General features: G+C 36.7%; 1 protein-coding gene across 1 annotated transcript; it reads left to right on the top strand.

Annotated features, from left to right (window-relative positions):
• Positions 1 to 969: 969 nt before the first annotated feature.
• Positions 970 to 24,170, top strand: LOC149802217 (kelch-like protein 24). The gene is made up of 10 exons (XM_089956631.1): positions 970 to 1,507; positions 10,328 to 10,887; positions 11,164 to 11,588; positions 12,381 to 12,468; positions 13,768 to 14,041; positions 14,952 to 15,068; positions 18,833 to 19,013; positions 20,607 to 20,810; positions 21,403 to 21,626; positions 22,954 to 24,170. The coding sequence occupies exons 1-10, from the start codon at positions 1,048 to 1,050 to the stop codon at positions 23,124 to 23,126; spliced, it is 2,706 nt and encodes a 901-aa protein (XP_089812757.1). The 5' UTR covers positions 970 to 1,047; the 3' UTR covers positions 23,127 to 24,170.
• Positions 24,171 to 24,669: the final 499 nt, after the last annotated feature.

The following is a 24,669-nucleotide window of genomic DNA, read 5'->3' as shown; positions in this document are numbered from 1 at the left end:
TCCTAAGCATTGAAAACATATTGCCCACAACCCCTTTCTACAAAATGTGAAACTAACAAAAAAAATCTAAAAGGTGGGAGAATACCAGTAATGCCATCACTTCAAGTCAAAATACTAGCGCTTGCAGATCGAAATGGTCATATATCATTCATGCAATTTTAGTATCAACAATTAATTTGAACTTTTCATGGTGCCCATGTTGAGCTGATACCCTAAGCACGTGCTTAGTGTGCTTAATGGGTAATCCGGCACTGAATGCAAATAACATACAGTGTGTGTGTGTGTGTGTGTGTGTGTGTGTGTGTGTGTGATCAATTTATATAAACCTGCAACGGTACAAGCGAATATTAACGGCAGTCATCTTGAGCAATATCCCACAACACCAGAGAAGAAGGTAATTGTCTGAGCTGAACAAATGTGGTTCTGTGTGAGGACTTCAGTGCTAACAGTTCTGTTGTTTTTGTTGTTGTTGAGAACGATGGATACGTTTCTTTTTAGTTTACCTTTTCCTCGTTTATTTTAAGCAATAGCTCTAAAAATATACCGTTAGCTTGTTATACGCACTTAAGTTAGCCAACGATTCATTCCCTTCCAACCTCCATCCTAATTCATGATTAGTGTCTTTACTATAAGGATTAACATCCAGTAAGCTGATTTCAGGTACTGGGTCAATTTCCTTGTAAGGATCAGTTTATATAGTTAATTAAACACGTTTCTTGAAAAGCTAAATAAATTAAAGTCCATGTCGGAACTAGTATATTTAATGTTGTAACGAGAGTTATCTTCATCAGTTTTCATTGTCAGATGTCAACCTCGATTCAAATTAAATGATCTCAGTTTTTCGTTGATTTCCGCCTATGTCCGGTTCAAACATTCTTTAACTGACTGCGATAATGGAATTTACGTCACGCAATCACACGACCTTTCCTGACGTCAAAGGGTCTGACGTACATAGCTTAGCAACAACACAATGCCATGCGTCTTGCTCTCTCTGTTTTTAACACCCAAAATGCAAGGAGATTAAGACATCCCATTAAATAACCCTCAATGGCGTCAACGGGAGAAGAAAAACAGGAGGCTGGGGACTTATTTGAGGAAAAGGGATATGTTCGTAACGAGGTTCGTTCCACTAAAAGAAGTGCGTTTTCACCGCAAGAGTTCAAACAACCGCTAGAATATGTGTCCTCACGACCGTCGGAACAGGGGTCGTCGTCCGGATTCCATTTAAATTCAAGGAATGATCTAGGTAGAAACGGATATGAATCGCCAAGCAGATTTGATCGGCAATCACTTTCGTCAACGCCTACCAAAATATCTGTAAAAAATGATGACCCTAAAGTGTCAAAGGGACATTCGTCTATTTCAGGCTCAGTATTATCGCCGTCAGAAGTTTTTGTGTGTGATTTTAAACCATTGGTAGCTGAGCCAACGGGAAACGAAGATTACGATGATACTGAAGATGAAAATCGCAAGAAAAGAGTAGAAGAATTTATAAAGCATGCGAAAGGTGAGAGAATGTATCTTTAATGAATTTGTCAGTTATACTGAATGCAACAGTTCGTAATTCACTGCTGGAAAATATCGTTCAAAAGAGTAACAATTTTTCTTTGCGTGTCCTTCAAATTAAAATAGCGCAAGGTCAAAAGTTAACCATAATGTAGGGCAAGACATTGACGTAAGCTCATTTCCACTGACTAAACAAGCAAACACATATCCACTCCATACCCACCATAACAACAACAACAAAAAACAACAACAAATAAACCCCAAAACAAACAACAACACAAAAGTAACAAAACGAGCAGTGTGTTGAACAAGGGTCAGAATTCAAAATACCCCCACACCTCAAAGTTTAAACTGAGAACCAAATCAAAGAAAGAGAAGCTTAACAATTTGCTAACTAATCCATCTCAACGTATATTCTCAATATATTCATTTCTGTAAGCATATTTTATTTGGTGAAGGGAAGGGTATTCAAACCTGAGGTGGGTAATGGAGGACATATTACTTTTCTTTCCAAGCCTACCCCATAATTCTTTGATTGGGGATTCTTGACTACAAAACTGGAACTGCAAATATTTAATCTTTGAAGACAATGACTTCATAGTTTCAAAATGTCGTTATAATAATGTACATTTCTTGTCCATTTATGTCCTCGACTTCAATCAATCAATCCAAGAAGTTCGCAACGTGTCGGAAAATAAGAAGAATACAAAAGAAAAAGAAAAAAGAAGCGTATTGGTGAAATCCATTGGTAAAATACACTAACAGTCGATTTTTTAAAAATCTAAGTAAAGGGCTACATATAGGTTAGGGTAATAAGCGCTCATAAACTCCAATTAAACGCACTTTGTGGAATTTGTCTTACATACCTGCATATTAACGGTTTTCTCAAACATTCGAGAACAACTGGCATGGCCAGTAGAAAAATCCCAGTGTATATACTGGCAACAAATATTGAAGTTTAGCAGAATAAGTCATTTTCAGTGTGACTGAAGTAAGAAAAACGTAGATAGAAACACTCCCACTCCAGGTTTGCATTTGTCTCTGTTGATAAGGAAAATAGAACGAGGTGGAAAATAATCATAAGTAACGCAATGAAAGGAAATCGAGCCATGTCCTATTATTATTATTATTATTATTATTCTACATTTGTATTGGTTTCCGTCTACATTTGTATTGGTTTCCGTCTACATTTGTATTGGTTTCCGTGCGTTACTTAACTTTACATGCAGAAATTGTATTGTTGTTTTGTTTTCAAGGAATATCCTAGACTCACGTTGCATTTAACCAACATATGCAGGGTAAATTATCTTCTCCTATGCATAATTTTGCATATCAGACGCGTAACGGATTTCTCCTGTTTGTTACTATTTATACTCAATAGTAACCTGAGTACATTCGTCAATATATATCCGCTTTGCCAATGTATTCTGTGCTTTTTATTTCCCCCCGCTGATAATCCGTCTAGAATAGATAATCATTACTTAATGGCATGCTATTGAGAATTTGGCCATATCAATGCCTGTTGACATGTGAGATGTTTTCCGTGATGGTTAATCCTATTAATAGCCAATTAACACGTGAAATTTACCTTATCCAAACGAGGTAAAAGATGCAGCCGCCATTTGATTGACTCGGATTACAGGGTTAAATTAGACGGACATAATTTCGTCAATAAAGACAACAACTATTTATTTCTGTACCTTGTTCTTCTTAAGTGTGTCTTTCGGATGTCAAACAAGATCTCCGAGTTTGCGAAATCAAACTGGCAATCAGGCATTCTGTCAGTGCTGTCAACTGTCAGGTATAGCATTCAATCCTAGTGAAGTTAACCTCTGAACCCGTGTCTGCCTCAGTGCAAGCAAAGGCCTAACGACGATAATCTTTGTTTTTCGTTTGTTTGTTTTTTGTTCGATCCGGTCGTTCATAAGCGGACAAAGTGAATAATTTTCCTTACTCAGCCGGTGCCATGAAAAACACGTCCCGTCCTTTTATTACACACTCTACCACAGTTTTTGTTCTCATAATCTACGTGAAATATCACAACCATCTTTCCTGTGGCCATTTTGAATTTATCGCTAGATATAGTTATTACCAATTACTAGAATGTGTTTGAAGTGTACGCAGGTTTATTCTGAAACGATCTGCATGCAGCAAAGTTGCACATTTTAATGAACAGGTGACATCATACCCACATACCGTCCATCAGTATCAACACAGATTTGGGGAGTTGATTTATTGGACTACGCTGACACAACAGATAATTGTCCCACAAAATCTTACGTTGTAATAAAATTTACGGTAAAACCGATTGTACGAACTTTTTTTCTTCATTCTTTCAGTGAGTGAAAAATATATGGCAGTCAATTCAAAACGTAGCGTTCAGGATAGCATGTGCATTTTCAGAAGCATGATCAACTTGAACAGAGTTACCGAACTTGAAATTAGCCCGTTTAATCCGAGAGGTACAGCAGAGTGCCTTAGGCTTATAATGTTCCAGGCCAGTCTAAAACTTAAAGAAAAAATGACTTGACTGTAACCGAGGCTAACTCAGTAGTAACACAATACACAAGCACATTAGCAAGATTTGCCCAGTTGAATTAACTTGCATGGTCTGGAAATATATATTACGATCGCGGTAGTTCATAGGTTAGCACCACGTGTGTGTGTGTCTGTGTTTTGGATTTTTAACTTAGCGTTAACAATTTTAGCCATATCGCTACGATGTCTGCAGTGTGGATGTTATATTAATGTCTAGGACTGAGGTATCAAGCCGCCGACAATTAGCTTCATTTTTTTGTTTGATGTCTAGCCCTGAGGTATTATGCCGCCGACATTTTGCATCATGTCCCACCCAGTTATATTATCCTGACACCAGACCGACCATGCGTAACACTAGCCTCTCAATCCTCTCCACCTGGGCGGAGCTCCCCTTCACCCAGTTTAGACACGTGGAATTTGTCTATTGTAAATATTTTAAATCCGGTTGTCATTTCTGGTGTGGGTTTGTCTTTTTTGTGATTTTCACATAGTGTTTTAGCTGAGGGTTACATTATTCCTCATTTCCTATGACAGACAGATTTCCTAGGAATTTGTCATGTGTCGAGTCGATTTGTTTTTCTCCTTGTTGTAGGAATAATGGATATGGTGACTAGACTTTTTTCTTTCTTTGCTTTGATGCTGAAAAGGCATGTGCGGCTAGTTTATATCCACAGTGTGGACTTCTTAATTGGTTGTGGGGGATTAGTGCCACCCCCCACTCGCGTTTATGGATACAGAGCATGCTTTTTAATTGTGCCCGATTGCGGGATAATTATGTCCATGGGGACGTATGGTGAGTGGAATTTGTAATACACACATACTCATCATCATACAGTCTATCACTTAAGACTCCTGGTGGGGATTAATACCCCACTCAAAGCGTCCAACCGGCTCCTTGCGTACACGCCCTTACGCGTATTTGGTAACTAGACGAGTGGGAATCGAACAACTCAATCGGTAGTCCGAGCCTGGAAAGGAGGAAGGGGACTCGGCTGTGAGATCCAACATCAACAGGAGGGTTCCGACCGACAAGGTTGTATTTAATCAAATTCCACACAGTTTTATAAATGGGTTAACATATTACCAATTTGGTCTTTTCCACCTTAGGAATTAGAGTCATGCAATATAGTTTAAAATTTTCCTATTATATATAGTTGAAGAACTCGTACACCAAGTGTACATCCAATTTGAGCAAAATAAATGAAATTTAATCTGGTTTGGCCTAAGTGACCTGTTGTTATAGTACAGTCAAATTAGGTATATTGGTGTAAATTTGAAATGGTGGAAAAAGGATCATATTTATTTAAGAAATGCTATCTAGTCGGGATTTGAAGCCGAAATTAATTTCCGTAATAAGAGCCCTTAAAAGGTCTGAGGTTACACTTCAGGTAGCTGGGACAGAAACAGTTGAATTTCATATGGCACCGCCATTCTTTCTCTTGTACGATTCTAGCTTATCTTTGCTATAAAGTCTCCCAGCACCAACGGTCCCAATATGTTGATGCGATTGGATCGTTGGAGTCTTCTCTCCATGAAATTTGAGCAACTCATTGATCATTAGTGCCACTCTTTTGAATGGACAGTCATGGGACTTTTGCCTGACGGTGCTTAATTCCCTGATAAATATTGTGGTGTCCTCAAATTTCCTCTAATACTATTCTCAGCGCGTCACCGTATTTAATAGTCGTCTCTCTATCGTTGAGCATGTAAGTTAAGCCGCAAGCTTCCTTCTGATCGAAAATGTAATTAACAATGGCTGCTCGTTTATGCACGTCTGGTTTCGGCTTGGGCTGATCTCTTCTTGATCATGGCTTTTCTTCCTTCTCCACAATGTCTACTAGCCTTTGCTTAATAGTCAGTCGGTAGTTCAGTCGGTGGTTCTTTGACTGTGGTAGTAACTGGTGATGCTGCAGCTATTGCCTGTATAGGAGTAGTTGGTGTGGCTGTTACGTGTATATCTTAGTGGGATACACAGGATGCTGTTGTTGTCAGTGTTGTTGCCATAGTGGTTGAAGATGTTTCTAATTTATTTCAAGTAGATAGCTCGATGGTACGTCCTACTCCAATTGATGTGTTTTTTATTGATGTTGCTGTAGAGGAGGAAACTCTACCCCCTGGTGCTGTAAAGGGTGAAGTTATTTTCCCTGGGGTTAAAGTTGTTCTTTCTATCTGGTATACCTAAATTACCTCAACACTCGTCTTTTTTCTGCTTACTGTTAAACTCCACCATACCCTCTTTGACGTCTCTTTATAGGATGGTAAGGAGCTCATTGTGGTTGTTGTTGTTGTGAGCTGAGGGTATCCTCCGTTGTTATATTTGTTGAACATAATGTTCTTCATGGTGGAGTACTTGTAGGTGGGGCAGAGGTTTGACCGGTGTTTGAATTCGGTTGATGACTTGGCGTTATGTTATTCACTTCTTGAGCCTCCCGTGACCTTCTCTGAACCGGTCTTCTTTTGGGTACATTTCCCAAGTTATTTCTATTTGACTTATCTTCCCACATTATCAAAAGTGCTGTGCGTTTTGCCTGGCCCTCAGGCTCCGTCTTGTAGCTGTTTGGTATCTAGTTCTCTAACAGCGTTCATAGGTTGGAATGGAATTAACGTCACCATCTCTGGCTGTCGTGTCTGCTTTGGCCATAATTGCTGCTATCTTAACCGATTTATAACGAAAAAGCACGAACGTGATTGATTATATCCCGCCGATTTCGTGCGCGGACGTAAAGAAAAACATGACTAAGTTTGATAGAGAGAAATGTGAAAGAGCAAGTCCAACCAATTTTGTTTTCAATGAAAGATGACAAGACTTTAACATTTTTTCTTTAAAAAAATCAACATGTTTAATAATGATAAGAAGCTTCTCTAACATAGGAATACCAACAAAAAAAAAACAAGAAGCAATATTAAACATCAACTCAGTTACAAGGTTGACGAAGTTGTGGAGTCAAACTTGTCTCCCAATCATCTAAGACAATATGATCATGCTATCGATGCTGACTTCGTTTCATAGCTAAAGATTAGAGACAGCCATAAGGTTCACAACACCATCTGATGTATTATCATTTTAGTGTGCCCCCGATCAAAATAAGTCAATAAAGGATCAGATCGAAATGCAAGACTGCGTTGATGAAGAAAATGCACACAATCTGTCCACACTCCATCAAAATTTGGTCCTTGTAATCTTATAAAACTGAATATAGTCGATGCAGCATTTCTTTTCATAAAGTCAACTATGTCTTCAAGAGGAGGTAATCTATAGGAATCAAAATATTCAACACTGTGTTCCTTCTGATTGTAGACGGCTACCCGCTGAATTCCTTGATGATGTCTTTCGCCTTCGTTGATGACAAAGGCTTGAACGTCTTTAGATTTTCGATGGATGAATTCATCTTTAGCACACACCACATGATTCCAATAAGCTATATACGACCTGTGAATCGTAAGGTCAGGTTCAAGGTATCCATTTTTCGATAGTGTTTTGTTGACAAAATGATAAGTCATCAATTCACAACTGACATTTTACTTGAACTTTTCCGTAAAGTAAATCGATGAAACACTGGTAATGGGTAAACAAAGTCCTGAGCAAACCAGCAGACTTAATGGTCTTCTTGTTCTTTTTGACATCATGATTGTATTGCTGTCTTTTTCTGCCTCTTCGTTGCCGTGGAGAAGTAATGTTTTTATCAGAAGTGTAAGTTGAATTTATAGGAATGTCTCGGCGACCCAAAAGGCATTTTGTAATTTGATCCAACACATTTTTGAAAAAATAAGGAAGTTTTGATGAAATTTATTTCCTTGCTTCAGTGGGGCATCTTTTTAAGCAAACAATCCTAGAGTGACCATCGGTTTAAGATGGGTGCTACGGTACGAAAATCTGACTTTAACACATCTCCAAAATCACGTTGTCGAACGAGCCTGAGGTACACAGGATATATCCATTTTCTTTCAATCCACTGGAGAATCCTCTATGAAAAGTAGTTTCAATGTGACATTTCCTTTCAAGAAAATACGATTTACTGACAGGATGATAATGAAGATGTACGAATCCCCGGTGAACGTAGTACGTGTTTCCATCTTCCTTGCAAGCAGCGAGGCAGTATCCACTTTTGAAAGAAATGACTGTAACATATACAAAACGCGAGAAAAAGGAATGAAGATTATTTTACCGTCCAAAAAAATAAATCCGCAAACAAACAAAATGAAACATGAATTGTACGAAGAAGAGCAATTTCATTTTACTTTTTAAGTATACTTTTGCGAGCTTTTTCCAGGGCTAAGCGAAATTGATCGTTAAAAATGTCGACATTCGTTTCGACCAGACGTTGAGTAATAAAAAAATAATACCCAACAAGGATTCTCATTGTATAAGTATTCAACTAAGAATGACTGGTGAGTCATAAATGAGAATATCGTTTTTGTCCAACTGTTCGTGAATGTGTTCGTTCAGAACATTGACTATGAAACTGTTTTGACCGTTGTTGATATCCGGGACTTGCGTAGGATGAATGATTTCTACCAAAGCAACTTCCCACAGAGCTTTGTGATCCGATTGTATGACTTTGGGTAATATGACCGTGGAACAGTATAAAGTATTGTTGGGAAACACATTCAAGGAAGGATTTGGAAGAATATAACAAATAAAACTGCTGAATAAAATTGTGCACATTTGTTGATCGTTGTCTCCTATTTGCGAACTCAGATTTGCAATGGCTGATGAGATGACACAATACATCACGATGATGTCGCAGAAAAAAAAGATATTTTGTTTTAGGAACACGTTCTCCACACCATAACCACAAAGAATGTTTTTGTAGTTTTTGAAAAGAGGAACTCTGGGAAGGAGAGGTAGCTGCTGTGCTTACAGGGATGTTGGTTACTTCTTGGTTTCATAGTCAATGACTTGTGAAGAAGCAATCCAAGAATAGAAGCTAGGTGGATATCCTTTCCAACACACCTTCTCTTCGTCGAGTCGCTGTTTGACCACTTTACGTATGTTTTCGATATCGTACACGCCATCTTCTTGTTTGGTGCACTCGTTATAACTCCTGCGAGTAATATCTTCGTTTTAACACTTTTCATATCTTCCAATTGCTAGACAGGAGGATTACGTACACGTAATCGTTCAGTCATATTTTCAAACGCGTCGGACGGGAGGGGTGCAAGCCCTGTCGCTTCATTGTATTTCACCTGGATTAAATCTTTTCAGACAATCTCCACATGGTTCACGAGTTTTCCTTTGTCGTCCATCAGTTGCAAGTAGCGTCTTCAGTCTGCCAAATTTTATGTAATGGTATCCACACAAAATTTAAAACAACAATAACAAAAGAACAACAAAAAAAAACATAAGCAAGGAATCTGTTGGGGTTATTATACAAATGAAAAACAAATTATAAATCCCTCTGGTGTTTGTCTAGGAAATTAGTTTGACGTATTGTCAGTGCCAGCTCTGTTCTCACTTAAATCGTGTAAAAAAAAAAATGCAGTATATGTGAGCATGCCTGATCGAGACAACTGTCTTTGAGAAGATATTAGTTGTTGCGTCACATTGCATGCCTATACTGAACATAGTACGCTATGCAGATCTACCTAGAACAAACAGATCTGACGGGCGCCAATAAAGGTCAACTTTCTGGTAACCTTTAGAATTCCCGTCTATTTATTATTAGCAATCTATTAGATACAATCTTGCATTTCGTGTCAGTTGAGTTATGGTTATAAATGACATGTCCTGAATAAAATGTTTCATTCAAGTTAATATGCAAGATGTATTCTAAACTGCAGTTTCTAAATATCAACAGAACATGACTTCTTACCAATGTTCGTCAGTTCTCCATAATATCAAAGATTTCGTTGCAAATTTGATTGAGTTATACTCCAATGTTCATGGTTTCCTACTATAAATGATTTCTGGATGTAAATTACTTGAGATGTTTTCTGCCTGAATCGTTTTTCTTTTTCCAGACGAGAGGAAGATGTGGTTTAATGTTAATATCAACGGAAAAAGTGAAATAGCAAGAAAAATATGGTTTAACATAAACTTTCATGTTCATTTTCATTTACACGTAATGAACTGTAGAAAGAAACATTTTATCAGCATTTCGTCGACTCCTTTGAGATTTATGGCATAAACGGCAGAGAATCATAGGATTTGAGAATAAATTGCACTAAAATTTGTATGTATTCCAAAACCTTTTTATAGCTTTTATACCAAATGAAAAAGTAGATGACATCTGTTTATGAAAGTTTTGCTTAAATGTGTTCTTTCATTCATTTTGTTATTTAGATAATAAAGAAATAGCCAAGAGCAAGATTGGTGATGAGACGCCTACCATGGATGATGACGTAATACACGTAGATGGAGGCCTTCCATGCCGGCTTTTTTATGTTGACCAGAATTCAGTGCTAAAAACCATGGGAACATTCGGTGATCTTTCTCGCTATTTGATGGAAACAGTTAAAAATCAATCAACACCTCGTGATAATAATGATCTAGACTTTGATATCAGCGCCATATCAGACATTTCTGTTGATCAGATTGCACATCACGTGATAACAGGGGCAAATATTCAGGTTCTTTTCAAAGAAGACCGGTTGAAGGACGTCATAATAGAGGTCGAAGACAGAAGATTTTATGCTCATCGTTTTGCCCTCGCTTGTAATAGTTTGTACTTCGCGGAACTTTTCAACAATAAAATTACCGAAAAGACGCTTCCTTGTCAGATAAAGTTGCGAGGTATCAGCGCCGAGTCCTTTGAAGAGTTCCTACACTTTGTGTACACAGGGGAAGTTAGAACTACGGACAAAACGGCCTCAGATTTGGTTCTCGTCGCAGACTATCTTCAGGTAATATATCAACCGAAATTTATAATCTCTATAACCGCTCGTGGTAATTAGTTGTCCAAAAGGTATATCTATAACAATGAAAGAATGAATTTTGAAATTGTGATTAAAAATTAAATCTTTAAATTTATATGACATGACTGGAAAGAACACATCTTCGAATATAAGTCTGTGGCTGGTTCATGAACAAAACAAACCATCGTTTATTTTTAATATCCAGGCTACACATCTTTTAATCCTAATCACTCTTAACTTAATAAAGAAATTCTATCTTTATAGGTCACAAGGCTACAGCGGAAGTGTAAGTTCATTATAGAGAAACTTCCAGCGGAACAACTTCTGAAACTCGTGAACCGGAATCGGGTGATAACTTCCGGTGCCGTGTATGAACAACTGTATCAGCGGGTTTTGAGAGACTTAGATACATTAGTAAAGTACGAGGGTTTTCTCCAGCTAGACGTGGACACAGTTTGCAATATCCTGTCTTCTGATTTGTTAACTGTCTCATCAGAACAGGAGGTTTTCCAAGCAGCGGTCCAGTGGATTATGCATGACTTTGCAGATAGGCTGAAATATGCCCTCCGGCTGATAGCATGCGTACGATTTTCTTACATGACCAATGAAGAGCTGTTCACGTGCGTGGAGACAACTAGTTTGATGAATGGAGATAAAAAGTTTAAAGATATGATTCTAGTTGCTTGTTGGTGAGTTGTATATATATATATATATATATATATATATATATATATATATATATATATATATATATATATATATATATATATATATATATATATATATTGTTTTAACCACAGCGATAACATAATACAGAGGTAGATTCCGTTATAATTGGTGTTATCGAAGTCGTAGATAGTACAATTAATTTTATAACTAAAGAGAACGTTACTAGTTCATAGAAATGGGCATTCGATGATTTAAAGACATAAGGTCTAGAATTTTCAAAGATTTTATTCTAGACCATTAAAAAAAGCCTTTGTTTTACTTTGTTTATTACTATTCGTCTTATTATTATTGTAAAAAAATTTCAATTTAAAAGGTTAGAAGAAGAGATATTTTAATTAGTTTGTTGTTGCTTTAAGCAGATATGGTTGTTACTTTTCTCCACCTTAAACAATTCAAATCGGAAAGTGAAGATGGGTTTCAAAAATTATTTAAAAGAAACCAACAAAACAAACACAATGAGTTTGAAAAGTTGATCCTGTCATTTTATATTTAAACTAGATTGTCGTTAAATTTTGAGACATTATATTTATCACCACATAATTAATTAATAATGTTTTACCACGTAATAGGAGAAGATCATTTTTATGACGATGTATTATAACTCTCACTGCCTTCGTTCCATGTTGTTGTGGATTTAATACCCTAGTTATACACGTTTACTTGCAAACTGTGTAAGTTCAATTTGTTATCATCAAAAGGGGTCTGAAATCACGCAAACTCCGATCATCTACCATTTGAATGCTTTATTGCAGGCAAATTACCGGTCGAAACCTTAAAAGAGAAGATCCCTTTATGTTTGTGGATAGACCAGCCAGGATATGCTACAAAAAGGACCAGATGGTAAGTTTGCTGTTATAGAAATTTTTCTCGAGTAAATATTCAATTTTGTTTCTGTTTGTTCAAACTATTTCATTAATACCAACCAGGCCCTCATTTCCTTATTTTGATATCAGAACGACACCTTTTGGATTGACCCATGCATTCGTTAATCAGGATTAACGCCTTATCTGTTTGCTTACATGCAACTGTCAAATGAACATCTCTTTTATTATAAGAATGTCTTCTAGATAACTATATATCCATATTTTTTAACGACCAGCTGTGTGTAATTGTCATTTAATGGTCATCTAAGAGGCGTCTGCAGAATTATTAATTATTTTTTTGGGAGGGGGCGCACATGTAGTGGTCAGCTATTAAGTTTTACGGCCGTAGCCCTCCCCCCCCCCCGCCCCTATGTGTGGTCGCCATGATCTAATTTATTTATATCGTTTCTTCTGTATTTACTTCGTGTAACGAAAACTTCGAAATCTTATTTTTGTCGACAAAAGCCGTACAACCTGTAATTTGCAGTGGTCTAATTTTCACATTTACTTGTTTTGAAAGCGAATACAGCTTTAAAAAATAAAAACCCTACCATTTTAAAGCATGGTTTAGATATTTCTTAGTAGATATTATGCGTCGAAGTGTAAGCAAATTAAAACAAATGGAGACAACTATTTAGGAACTAATGTCAAGTTTGTCCAGGACTTAATAGAATCCATTTTATTTGCAGACTGTGTGTGCAGAAAACGAGTTAATGTTCAATTTATCCACACTGTAGAAACCGAGATAATGTTCAGTTTATCCACACTGTAGAAAACGAGTTAATGTTCAATTTATCCACACTGTAGAAACGAGTTAATGTTCAATTTATCCACACTGTAGAAAACGAGATAATGTTCAGTTTATCCACACTGTAGAAAACGAGATAATGTTCAATTTATCCAAGTTTTATTAGAAATTAACTTTCCCATGCCACTAAATGGATTATTCATAAGTGTCAGTGGCATTTCATTTTCACTACGTTAAAGTTGGTGAGCAAAAAGGTATGGAATTGTTTCTATTATATAAAGTTATTCTTTCAAATACACACTGCTAAATGGTGCATGGTACTTAAGTGAAAGAAATGGGAGGTCACTATCGTCATACGTTTTAGTCATTTCTTCGCAACCTGTAATGAACTGTGCAATCCAATAGTCCTTAAGGTTGGCACGTGCTGCCATACATTTATACTTCAAATGAGAAGACGTCGAATATGATTTCACAAAATATGGATTTTATTATGAACAGAGTTTATGTGTTTGACATACTTTTGTACAGACGCACCCTTATGCTCGAGATGTTGCATCATTCCAAAGTTGCGAAAATGACACTCTGCATCACACTGTGACTGCAGCCCAAGCACAGAATCAGTCCTTTGAAAAAGAAGAAACCGTTCACGACAGCCAATCCATGAAATCGCTCCCGGAAAATTCGGAATTCTTCCAGCCCGCTCGAACATCAACGCCTAAATGTGACCGACATGCTCCTGACACTTCGATCGTATATGATCTTTTCTTGATTGGTGAATTTGAAGTTGACAAAAGTAAAGCAAGTAAGTATATTTCCTTTTTAGAAAATAGTACACACATATCTATGTGGTACATTAAAACTTGAGCCAATGAATCATTCATGTACTTGGGTTAAACGTAAGACCTCGTTTTACAGTGCCAGTTAAGTTCGGTGTCACCAAAACAGCATACAAAAGTTACGTAAAAGTTTGGTTTGTGGAGTTTTATACCATTTTTAAGCATATGATATACACATGGCGGTCAGTATATTTGGTGGAAGTTAAACCCTAGAAGACATGGGGAAGAACAACCGACCCAATGGAAGAAACTAGCAAGTTCTTTCACGTACCAAACGTTGGCCGAGCAGAGACTTGCACTAAAGCAGACAAGTTGGTATGTGCGAGTAAATGCGTGCGCCTTAGATCACTTGGGCCCTCAGGGCCCCTAAGTTACAAGCTTATATGCGTAAAGTCTTTAAAATTCAAAGTCACATGTTACCTCGATTCGTCTTCTCATACGACATGCAGAATGGTGCATCGGGCCTATTACGCATTTCCAAAAACCCGCAAAAGGAGGTGGGGGAGGGACAAATTGATTAGATAATGAACAAGGTAAATAAAAACGCTCATGCATACTGAGTAGAAAAGAAGCAAACATTATATTACTTACTAACAACTAATAATTTATATAATAAATCTTTGAATGAAGAATGCACTGCGCATTCACAAGGTAGAATAATCTATTTGCATGACTTAATATTAGTTCACTTGCCAGACTTGAAAATCCATTGTATTACTCAAGTCTCTCGAGGAAAGTAGATTTGTCTTGTAATAAAGCAATGTTCTTGTAATAAAGTAATGTTTTATTTACGCAATGATAATTTCTTAATGAAAATGTCCTTCGCTATGAGTGTTTAAGAAGTCTTTATTTAAAATGAAAATCCCTTTATTGTAGGTAAACTCGAAGAACGTCACGACCTTTGTGAAAACCAGTGGATCGAATACATATGCCTTCCGGAATCTAGTCGTCATCATGCGGTAACGGCTCACATGGGGAAGCTGTACCTTATAGGTAAGAAAGAGCTATACACGCATTCTCAGTCCAAATTTAAAAGCAGATTTTGATAAAAAATTTCATTGGTTATAAAACATTTTAAACTGGTCTATATGTTCGGCTTGGAGACAAAGCTCCTTACTCCCGACAAGTCTTCCTTTACGACGGACCCTCACCTCAGGAATTTTCCGTCATAGCTGTTATTGAGAGATGAGGCTGTATTCTGAGGGCAAAAGCAATGGCTTTGGTTTGTGTTTGAATTTTTTTTTGCCGCAGTTTTCAAAAACCTGCTTTTAGCATTGCCCAGCATAACACCAATCTTTGAATTTTTTATCTTTTAGTAAGAAAGAGTTCATTTCCTGTTAAATTTTTTTTATACGTTTACAGACAATGAATACCATTAACACAGTGTATCTCTTGTGAACTATATCGGAAGTAGAAGTGTACTTCTTGTGAACTATAATGGAAGTAGAAGTGTACTTCTTGTGAACTATAATGGAAGTAGAAGTGTACTTCTTGTGAACTATATCGGAAGTAGAAGTGTACTTCTTGTGAACTATAATGGAAGTAGAAGTGTACTTCTTGTGAACTATATTGGAAGTAGAAGTGTACTTCTTGTGAACTATATTGGAAGTAGAAGTGTACTTCTTGTGAACTATAATGGAAGTAGAAGTGTTCTTCAATTTGTACGCAACACAGATTAAAATTAGTGAATTAATTGCATACTACAGGTTCATGCATGGTGCTCATGGATGTATGTCTTTCCATGCAAGCATTTATTCTTGTAATAAAAATATTCTTACCTGTATGATAATGCTATTTATTCATATATATACACATACGTGAGATATCACTTTTGTTCTCGCTCTCTTTCTTTCTCTCTCTCTCTCTCTCACTCTGTGTGTGTGTGTGTATATATATACACACACACACAAAATGTAGATTAAGCTCAAATTCGCAAATTTTGGTATTATGCAAAGTTTCATGTAAGCCTTATAGCCTTATATATATAGAGAGAGAGTCTCAGTTTTCTGCTTCATATGCTCCCTGCGTTGCACTTAGCTATACGAAGTTATTCGTATAGCGGAGTGCAACGCAGGGAGCATACGAAGTAGGGAACCAGACTATGTCGATACTCTTTGTCCGTGTAGTTTACATGATTAAGGCAGAAAAGTTGACAAAACAACTGGACAATGTCAATACGCATTTGGAAAGAGTTCTGTGTTTCAGTGAGAAAGTGCACGTGTTTGACGAAGTTTTAGATGCTATTTTATATATGTAGATATTTGAGATTACTTATTCCCTTCTGATGATAATACAGTAAATTAATATATATATATATATATATATATATATATATATATATATATATATATATATATATATATATATATATATATATAATGGCTCTACCACAAAATAGACAGCTTTTCATCATTGTCGGAGGATCTATTGAAAATGAAATAATTCAGTATTGTATCTGTGGCATGACGAGTTGTTACGTCATCACTTTGGTAGGTGTGGGGTAGGGTGCTTCCGATTTTTTAAATTTAAATTATTATAGAAGTTCCACCCAGGCTAGATTTTGGTTGGAAGTCAAATTAGCGAAAGATAGATGTAAATCTCCGAGCCCCCAGTCAGGAATGCAGACGGTTAAATGATTGAATATACAAAGAAAGTGAAATTCAAAGTATAACAATTTAATGACAATTCAATAGTCAAATAATTAAAATTTCCCATGTACTCTCTTTCCGCTCGACCCTGTGATAGCCTATTGCATCATTTGTTTAGTAGTGTGAAATAGCTTTCCACCTGTCCTTGTATTCTACTCATCTGTGTATTCTTCTCTCCTATTCCTCTAATTCCTTCTCTTCCTCCCTACTTCCTCCAAATTCCTTCTCCTACTAGACTTCTCTATACTCCTCCTCCTTCTCCAGTTTCTTCTCCTTGACTCCTTTTCCTCCTCCTCGACTCTCTCCACCGACTAAGCTTGTTGACACCGACTGCTCTGCTAGTCTTACTTCCGTCTCTCCGCTTAGAGACTTAACTGAACCGGATGTTCTCTCCCCAAAAAACTTCCTGTAAGGACGATATAATATTTTCCTAAGCCCTCTCATCTCACACTACAGCCAGCATATCATCAGATAACGGCTATTAAATTTCTTCAGTCACGCATTCATTCGCATCGAAATACTCATACGTCCTTGCATGGTAAAACACCGTCGTAATAAAAGCACGGTATCAATTACTTCTCATACATACATCAATAAATTGCGTCACATCAGTGCATATTCCTAATCCAGTTATACTAAACAATATCACAGCAATCAGGCGCATCTCCTTACATTACAACTCATACAAAGTACATACATATTCAAATGTCCATACTCTGATATATCAATACATACATATTAACTAATCGTACACACTTAACCCGTTTCCAAATTCACAATTCAAGCATGTGTAAATGAAACATATCACATGAATAAATGCAATATGATAATACGAAGTAATTTAATAGCGAATTACATAATTAATTCTGAACACAAGCTAACAATCTACATAATTATCTACATAATATTCTAGCTCATTTCTCAAATAAGATAAATTAAACACTACAAAGGTAATTATACGTACTAAACGATCCTAGTAATTATGTATACATACTATACATAATTACAATTACAATGCCATAATATTCTGCGAAAATCGATTAAATAACTTACTGACCTTTACGAAGCTTTGTCTTTCTATAGAATCTTCTAAGTTTTACCGCCAAATTACGAGTGGCTCTCTCGAAGTAACCCTATATTGCTCAGCAATCTTCCTAGGCGACACTAAATTTTCGCTTGGTAGTTAGAAGTTATAATTCGGATCGAAACTGTACTGTTATCACACCCTTCGTCTCATTTCCGATCGGATGTCGCTTTGACCCGGTCCAATCAAAACTTAGCGGACAATGTCCTTCTCACTGTCTGTCCACGTGAGGACGGATTTAGAACACGCCCCGTTTCCCCCTTCGCAGTTCCTCTGATCTCTGTAACAAATAGGTATGAAGTCGCTCGATCTAAGCCTGTACCGATTCAAGATGCCTTGTCGTCTCTCTGGTCACGGTAACCTTGCGTAAGAGACTGACTCTAGCCTGCGGCAATGTTTGGACTTCAAAAACATGGTTTGTAATAATACCTTAGTTTATATACGACTTACTAATTGGGGCTGAGCAAACGTGACATTATCGCACGACCACTGTTTTATTTACCTTAATGTACCTATATCACGTGTTTTACATAGGTAACACGTTTAAATAACACTTTATGACGCTACAAATGACATCATGACGTCATGCAAATGAAATGGGAAGGATAAAGGCATCTGAATACATTTCAAAGTTGTTTTATTACACTATTCAGTGGTGTAGTAACATAAAATCGGAATTTTTATGAGAGAAATAGATTTTCCTCATTTCAAATGAAATGGATCACATTCATTAAATAATTTCAATATTTTATTCGCAAAAGCTTGACAGAAATAAAGAAATATTCGTCTCGTTTCTTTTATTGTATGTTATTTCAAATGAGCTCTCATATAACATCCGCTATGCATTGGCTATATTCAGATTACTAGTTGGGATTTAGTATAGTAGTTATTCAGATAAATTGTAAACTTTGAACAAGTGTAACTTCATTGCATCGTCACTGGCTGCTGCATGTTATTATTGTGATAAATGAGCATGTTTATTACCAATCATATAATATAACTTAAAAGAAAACCCAATTTTTAAGGAGGTTCTGAGGTGCCAGGGCCTGGTCAGAAGGAAGTTCCTTCAAAGAAGAATTTAGAATTCAATCCAGAGAGGATGGAATGGGTCATTTTGCCCCGACTTGGTACAGCCCGAATGCAGCATTGTGTACAATCACTATTCGGGATGGTGTACGCTATAGGCGGAGTAGATGAATCGGGAAAGTAAGTTATCTCAGAAATATTTCTCTTTCATTAGGACAAAAATACAAAAATACATAACTTTTTTTTCCACAGTAATGTCAACTAAGCTCTCCTAAAATTCTAGTTTTTTTCTTACCACCACCACCACCACCACCACCATCATCATCATCTATCTACCTCATCCTCCTAAAATTCTTCGTTTTTCCTCCTCTTCGCCCTTCCTCTGTCTCTTTTCCTCTTTTAAACGAGCAATTAAAACGATTACAGCAATGAAAATAAGAATAAACGAAAAAATAACTATAACATTTACTATCATGACAAGAACCTTTCTAACAAGAACACTAGTTGTGACACCGCGACTGCCACCACCACCACAACCAAGCCTTGGCAAGCATTATTCAACGAGTTTTGTAATGTCAGTAGTAAATCATTACCGATTTCAGATTTCATTTAGCATGTAGTTTTTATGTTGAGGAGAAAAAGAGTCTAAGTGGTAAGAAAAAGATGAGGATTTGTCGGCATTTAAGTTAACCCTGGATAGGAGGCTGCATTTTTCCATTCTTTAAGAACTAGTAACGTTTAGAAGTAGTTTTCTTTACAAATTATAATTCAAAGAACATCTGTCCTTCCTGGCAGCCTATTGTAATCAGACGATATAGATCTTGCACCCCACCTCAATGACAAGCATCGTTAAAATGGCATCATATAGGAGCTAATAAACTCACCTTTCTTAGGAAGGGAATGTCGACAAATGTTGGTCTCTCAACTGTTGAAAGTTATCTAACCAAAGCATTCTTCCGAATCAATCATTCAAATATCCGGCCACAAAAAATATATTTAATTTAGGAATAACTGGAGCCATTTTAACGAGAAGCGGCAACACACCTGCATAACACATGTTGACTTAGTATTATTTCTATATCCAGTGATCACTGGTTTAGACAAATATTCAACAAATAGAATGCTATTTCTTCTGCAAAATCCATTACTACATCTGTGGTGAATGTCCATGGTGGACACGTTGTAAACAGTCACATCGAAATACATGTATATGGTACCTCAACAGCTCCAGCTGACCTGACATAGTAAACTATGTGATGTCACACAAGAGATCCGGAGTTTAAAAATGATGTCTTGTCAAATATTAAATTGATTGGAGGGACAATTGTTCTTTGAACTGTAATCTGTGGAAAGAATATACTTCTTAATGTTATTGCTTATCAAACTCTGCAATTTTGCTTCAACTCATCCCTGGGATTATGTTTTTATGCACAACAATAAAAAATTCCGCATCTGAGAAAGAATTAATCTGAACGTTTTTCTTCTCAAAATAAAAGCAGTGTGATAAACAGAATCTCTAACAGGCAATGACAGAATGTTGAGTTGATCAAACTTGTCTGAATAATTTGCACTTTTGCTAGCGAAGGCTTGCAAAAGATGAAAATTATTTTTCTCTTTTCATAAAATCAGTATGAAATGATTTGGGATCTTCCGTATATTATAACTGACATGCATGCCAAACAGATTCTTCAATGGAAAGGAGATCTAATATTTTGCTACTTATTTAAATAAAAAAGCTCAGAGAGATCCAAAATCAGTTTTTTTTTCCTCCAGAGTTTTGAGCAGTGTTGAATGCTACAGCATCCTAAACAGGAAGTGGTTCTATGTAAATCCCATGTTCACAGCCAGAAAGGGGGCGTCAGCGGGAGTCTTGAAAGGCAAGTTATTGGTTGCTGGAGGAATCGGGGAATCAAACGATGTTCCATCAATTGTCCCGGTCTTAAACTGCGTGGAGTTGTTTGATCCGAGAACAAACAGGTGAGTAACAAGACAATGACAATTAAAGTGAAATGGGCTCCAAATGTACTATGCAAAAAGTGCTATAAAGTTAGTACCACATTATTTTTCTTGTTGACGGTTTCATAGAAACAAACCAGAAGATGTAAACCCGATAGGACTAACAACGAGAAATATCAATTAGTATTTACCATGCGTAATATGGACATACAATCTACTTTCTGGAATTGAAACTTTCATAAAACTTCCTATCTATGTATCTATCTATCTATCTATCTATCTATCTATCTATCTATCACATGATGCATAATTTATTTACTTTGGATTTTTGAACCTCTAAATCAAGGTGTATGAAGAATGCTTTTGCGTTCCTTGAAAGAGATATGTACAATTAATTTGCAAAATATCTGCATAAATGTTTACATTTTACGGTTGCTTATCAAAACAAAACGTCGACGACAAAGATTAGGCGTACATACTTGAGGTCAACATAGAAGAAAATCTTAATAAATATTTCTTCAACATTAAACAATGAAGAAAAATAACTATTAATCTCAAATACATTGAGCATATTAATCCCAATATTGAGTCATAATTGCTAATTTTCTTTTAGCTGGACGAAGTTGAACAACCTCAGGTTCCCCCGTTGCTATACCAACGTTGTCAATGTGCAGGGACGGATATATATCTGCGGAGGCGCCACGAGATCGTACAATTACAAAAATTCTGTGTTGAACAGCGTGTCCTCCATTGATACGTATGAACCAAAGACTGACCACTGGAGTCTAGTTACCAATATGGTCGTCCCCAGACATAGTGCGGGAGCAGCGGTGATTGGTAAGAGTCTAGTTTGGTTTTAATAAAGGGCTGATCATTACAGATGTCCTGAGTCCAGAATTGTTGTCACTCCCATGTTTCAGGAACAAATGTACATAGTCCAGCCCTAAAGAAAATTCTAGCGTTCCCCCCCCCCCCCCAAATTGTATGGTCTTCTCCAAATGCACTTGTTTGTGAAGAAAAAATATAATACTACAAAACTTATTTTAATGATTCAATTTGTCTGATGCTAGATTCCAATCGACTGATTCTCTTTTTGCAAACGTTAAAAAGTAAGCATTTCATAAACCATGACGCTCTTGGTGCTGCCAAATTTGATAACACTGTTATGCCCATCGATCATAAATCGTCATTTATCAGCGAGAGTTTTTTTTATATAGTCATTGTCACCAAGACTTCTTCGTTTCTGATGTCATCCACAACACGCGTATTTATAACTTTTCAATGTGAAATCAACACGATTTACTACCAGGTCTGTGCTTTGAACATACATACATTTTATTCCGGTCCTTGGTCAGCCGTTTTGGCAACTTTTGGTTGCGTCCTTTTTGACTTAGTTATGTTGATCAAACTGTAGCGTACACACGGTTCGGCAGATGCAAGATTTCAGAGATAAGGATAAACCGAGAGCGCAAAAGATCCTTTTGTTATCCCCCACCCCGATTACAGTCACACTAACTCCCTCCTGCAACACGTTAAATATATTCAACACGCCGCTTTCAATAATATAAAGAAGATACACTTTTACAAAATTGCCCCAGAAAAAGGGCAGTAATATTTGCGTCCTAGATATTACTCTAACGAAGACGAATAGGCACCACAAAATCACTTACTATGAACATTTCGGTAACACATGTAAACCGAAACTGGAGTAAATGGGCAGCAGCTCAGACACGTTTTAGGCCAACATCTGAAGTGTAGTAATGAGAAACAATACTGCAAGTAAACTCCTGTACTCTGTTATCGTGCCCTTCTGGCCATTTGCACATCTCCATTTGACTTAGAGCAGGCAGCTGAAAAGACCAGCATCAAGACCAACTTATGCGGGACTTTCGGTCATTACAAACCTGAAACTACATATATAACATTTGCAATTCATTAAGGATACCGGATTAAAATGTCAAGTCGAATATGTACATATACGCATGGACGCAAGCACACACACACACACACACACACACACACGAGAGAGACAGAGAGAGAGAGATTTTATACAGGGTAATTGTGCGAAATTGCAATCGTTAGCTTTTCTGTTTTTGTTTATTTGATTATTTTTCGGGGAAGGATGCTTAGTTGTAACTGTTCTGAGACATGACTCTGGTTGCAGGTGATCGGATTTACATCCTTGGCGGTATATCATCCCCCAACAACCGGCTCCTTCAAAGCGTGGAGTGTTACGACACGACCCGAGGAGTATGGCTGACCAATATCCAGGACATCCCGTTTCCCGCAAGGTGGATCCACTGTGTTACGATGGCATCTCAAAAAAAGGATGACTAACTAGCTCGTGAAGCCCGTTGAAAGCTAAATAGGATTAATAAATAGAAGATATGAGTTTATTTAACATCACGAACACTAATATTTTTATATGATATTTTTCTACTGACAATCCAAATCATGTTGGGCTATTCAGTTCGTGGGGTGTTTTTTTTTTAGGAGGGTTCCATTTATATTCATAGGGTATGGGAGGAAGTGTTCTGTATGGGTTCATTTTACAGCTATGCATAATGGAACAATATAAATGTAAATATAGATAGGATACAGTCTGATTGCCAAATATGGTATAAATGAGAACATGATTCTTGTACTTTTTGTTTGAGAACACTTTTAAAAGTTTCGAGGGCTAAGTATAAGTTTTTAAAGTGTTGGTCCTTTGTCCCCAATTACTGATTTTACCAACTAAAAACTTCTGCACTTCATTTTTTTCTTCCTCCGAAGCACTGTCTAAATCCCTAGGACACCTTCTCAAATCACTTTAATGAATTCCATTAAGTGAACGTGTTCTCTAGGTGCAGTGTTTTGCAATATTGAGAATAGTCTATTCTTTAAATGTGGATGAATTATTTATACCGTATATCCTTTTAAACATACCCTGGAATGTTATGGGGAGCTGTTAACTTTTTCAGGCACACAATAAGCACAAGAAACGCATAATTTTATGTTATGTTAAAATTTAATCTAATTTGGGTGAAAAGAAATAGTGTCGGTGTTGATATTCCATTACTTCTGTGATGTTTAAAATTATACAGTTATCACACAAGTATCTATTAAGCATATTTTAACACTAAGAATTGCATAGTTCAAGTTGAATCGTTTGGGAACTGCTGTATAAAGACACGAGCACAATTACAATGAGAGAGATTCAACAGGAATTCATATTGTTGTTCATGGAATCATGAATCCAATGAAAATTATTAATGCGAAAATACTACAATATACATTACGAAATTGGGAACGTCAGATACACTTTGGAGGTATATCTTTATTGAATGATATCGTGCCTAAAAGATATAATGCACACATCAGTACAGAATAAAGTTATTAAAACAAGTATGTTTCTTTGTATTATTTATCTCCCCTCCTACCCTCTATCGCTAGAACAGATAGTGTTAAGCCTTTTCCTTCATTTCCGTCCTGTTACGTCCATCGCGAATCACGCTTCTGCTCCTTAACTTGAGGGACTGCTTGGACTGAAAGCAAATCTGGGATATGGTAATACATTAAGAAGACCTTGATACAGTTGGATTGTTATAATTTTTCATCAAGCTTTTACGCAGTTATTGACTTCAGTTGCATGAATATTGGTGGGGGCATTCGTGTCATATTGACACACTTTTAAACTACTTCCAACAAAGAACGTGGTATAGAAGATGAAACTTCTTAAACCTATGCCAAATTAAAGTTTCTTCTAACCAATGCTTGTACTGTAAATCTTGTCCTAATAGTGTTTTTGTACCTTCTGGTTTGTATAATCACAGGGGTGATTTGTATTGTAAATCGTGTCCTGCTGGTGTTTTAATACGTCCTCGCTTTAACGATCACG

The sequence above is a fragment of the Sinohyriopsis cumingii genome, chromosome 4, assembly GCF_028554795.1.
Source record: "Sinohyriopsis cumingii isolate HCF-2022 chromosome 4, ASM2855479v2, whole genome shotgun sequence".
NCBI lineage: Eukaryota > Metazoa > Mollusca > Bivalvia > Unionida > Unionidae > Sinohyriopsis > Sinohyriopsis cumingii.
The sequence above is the reverse complement of the archived record's forward strand: the minus strand, read 5'-3'. Positions and strand labels throughout refer to the sequence as shown.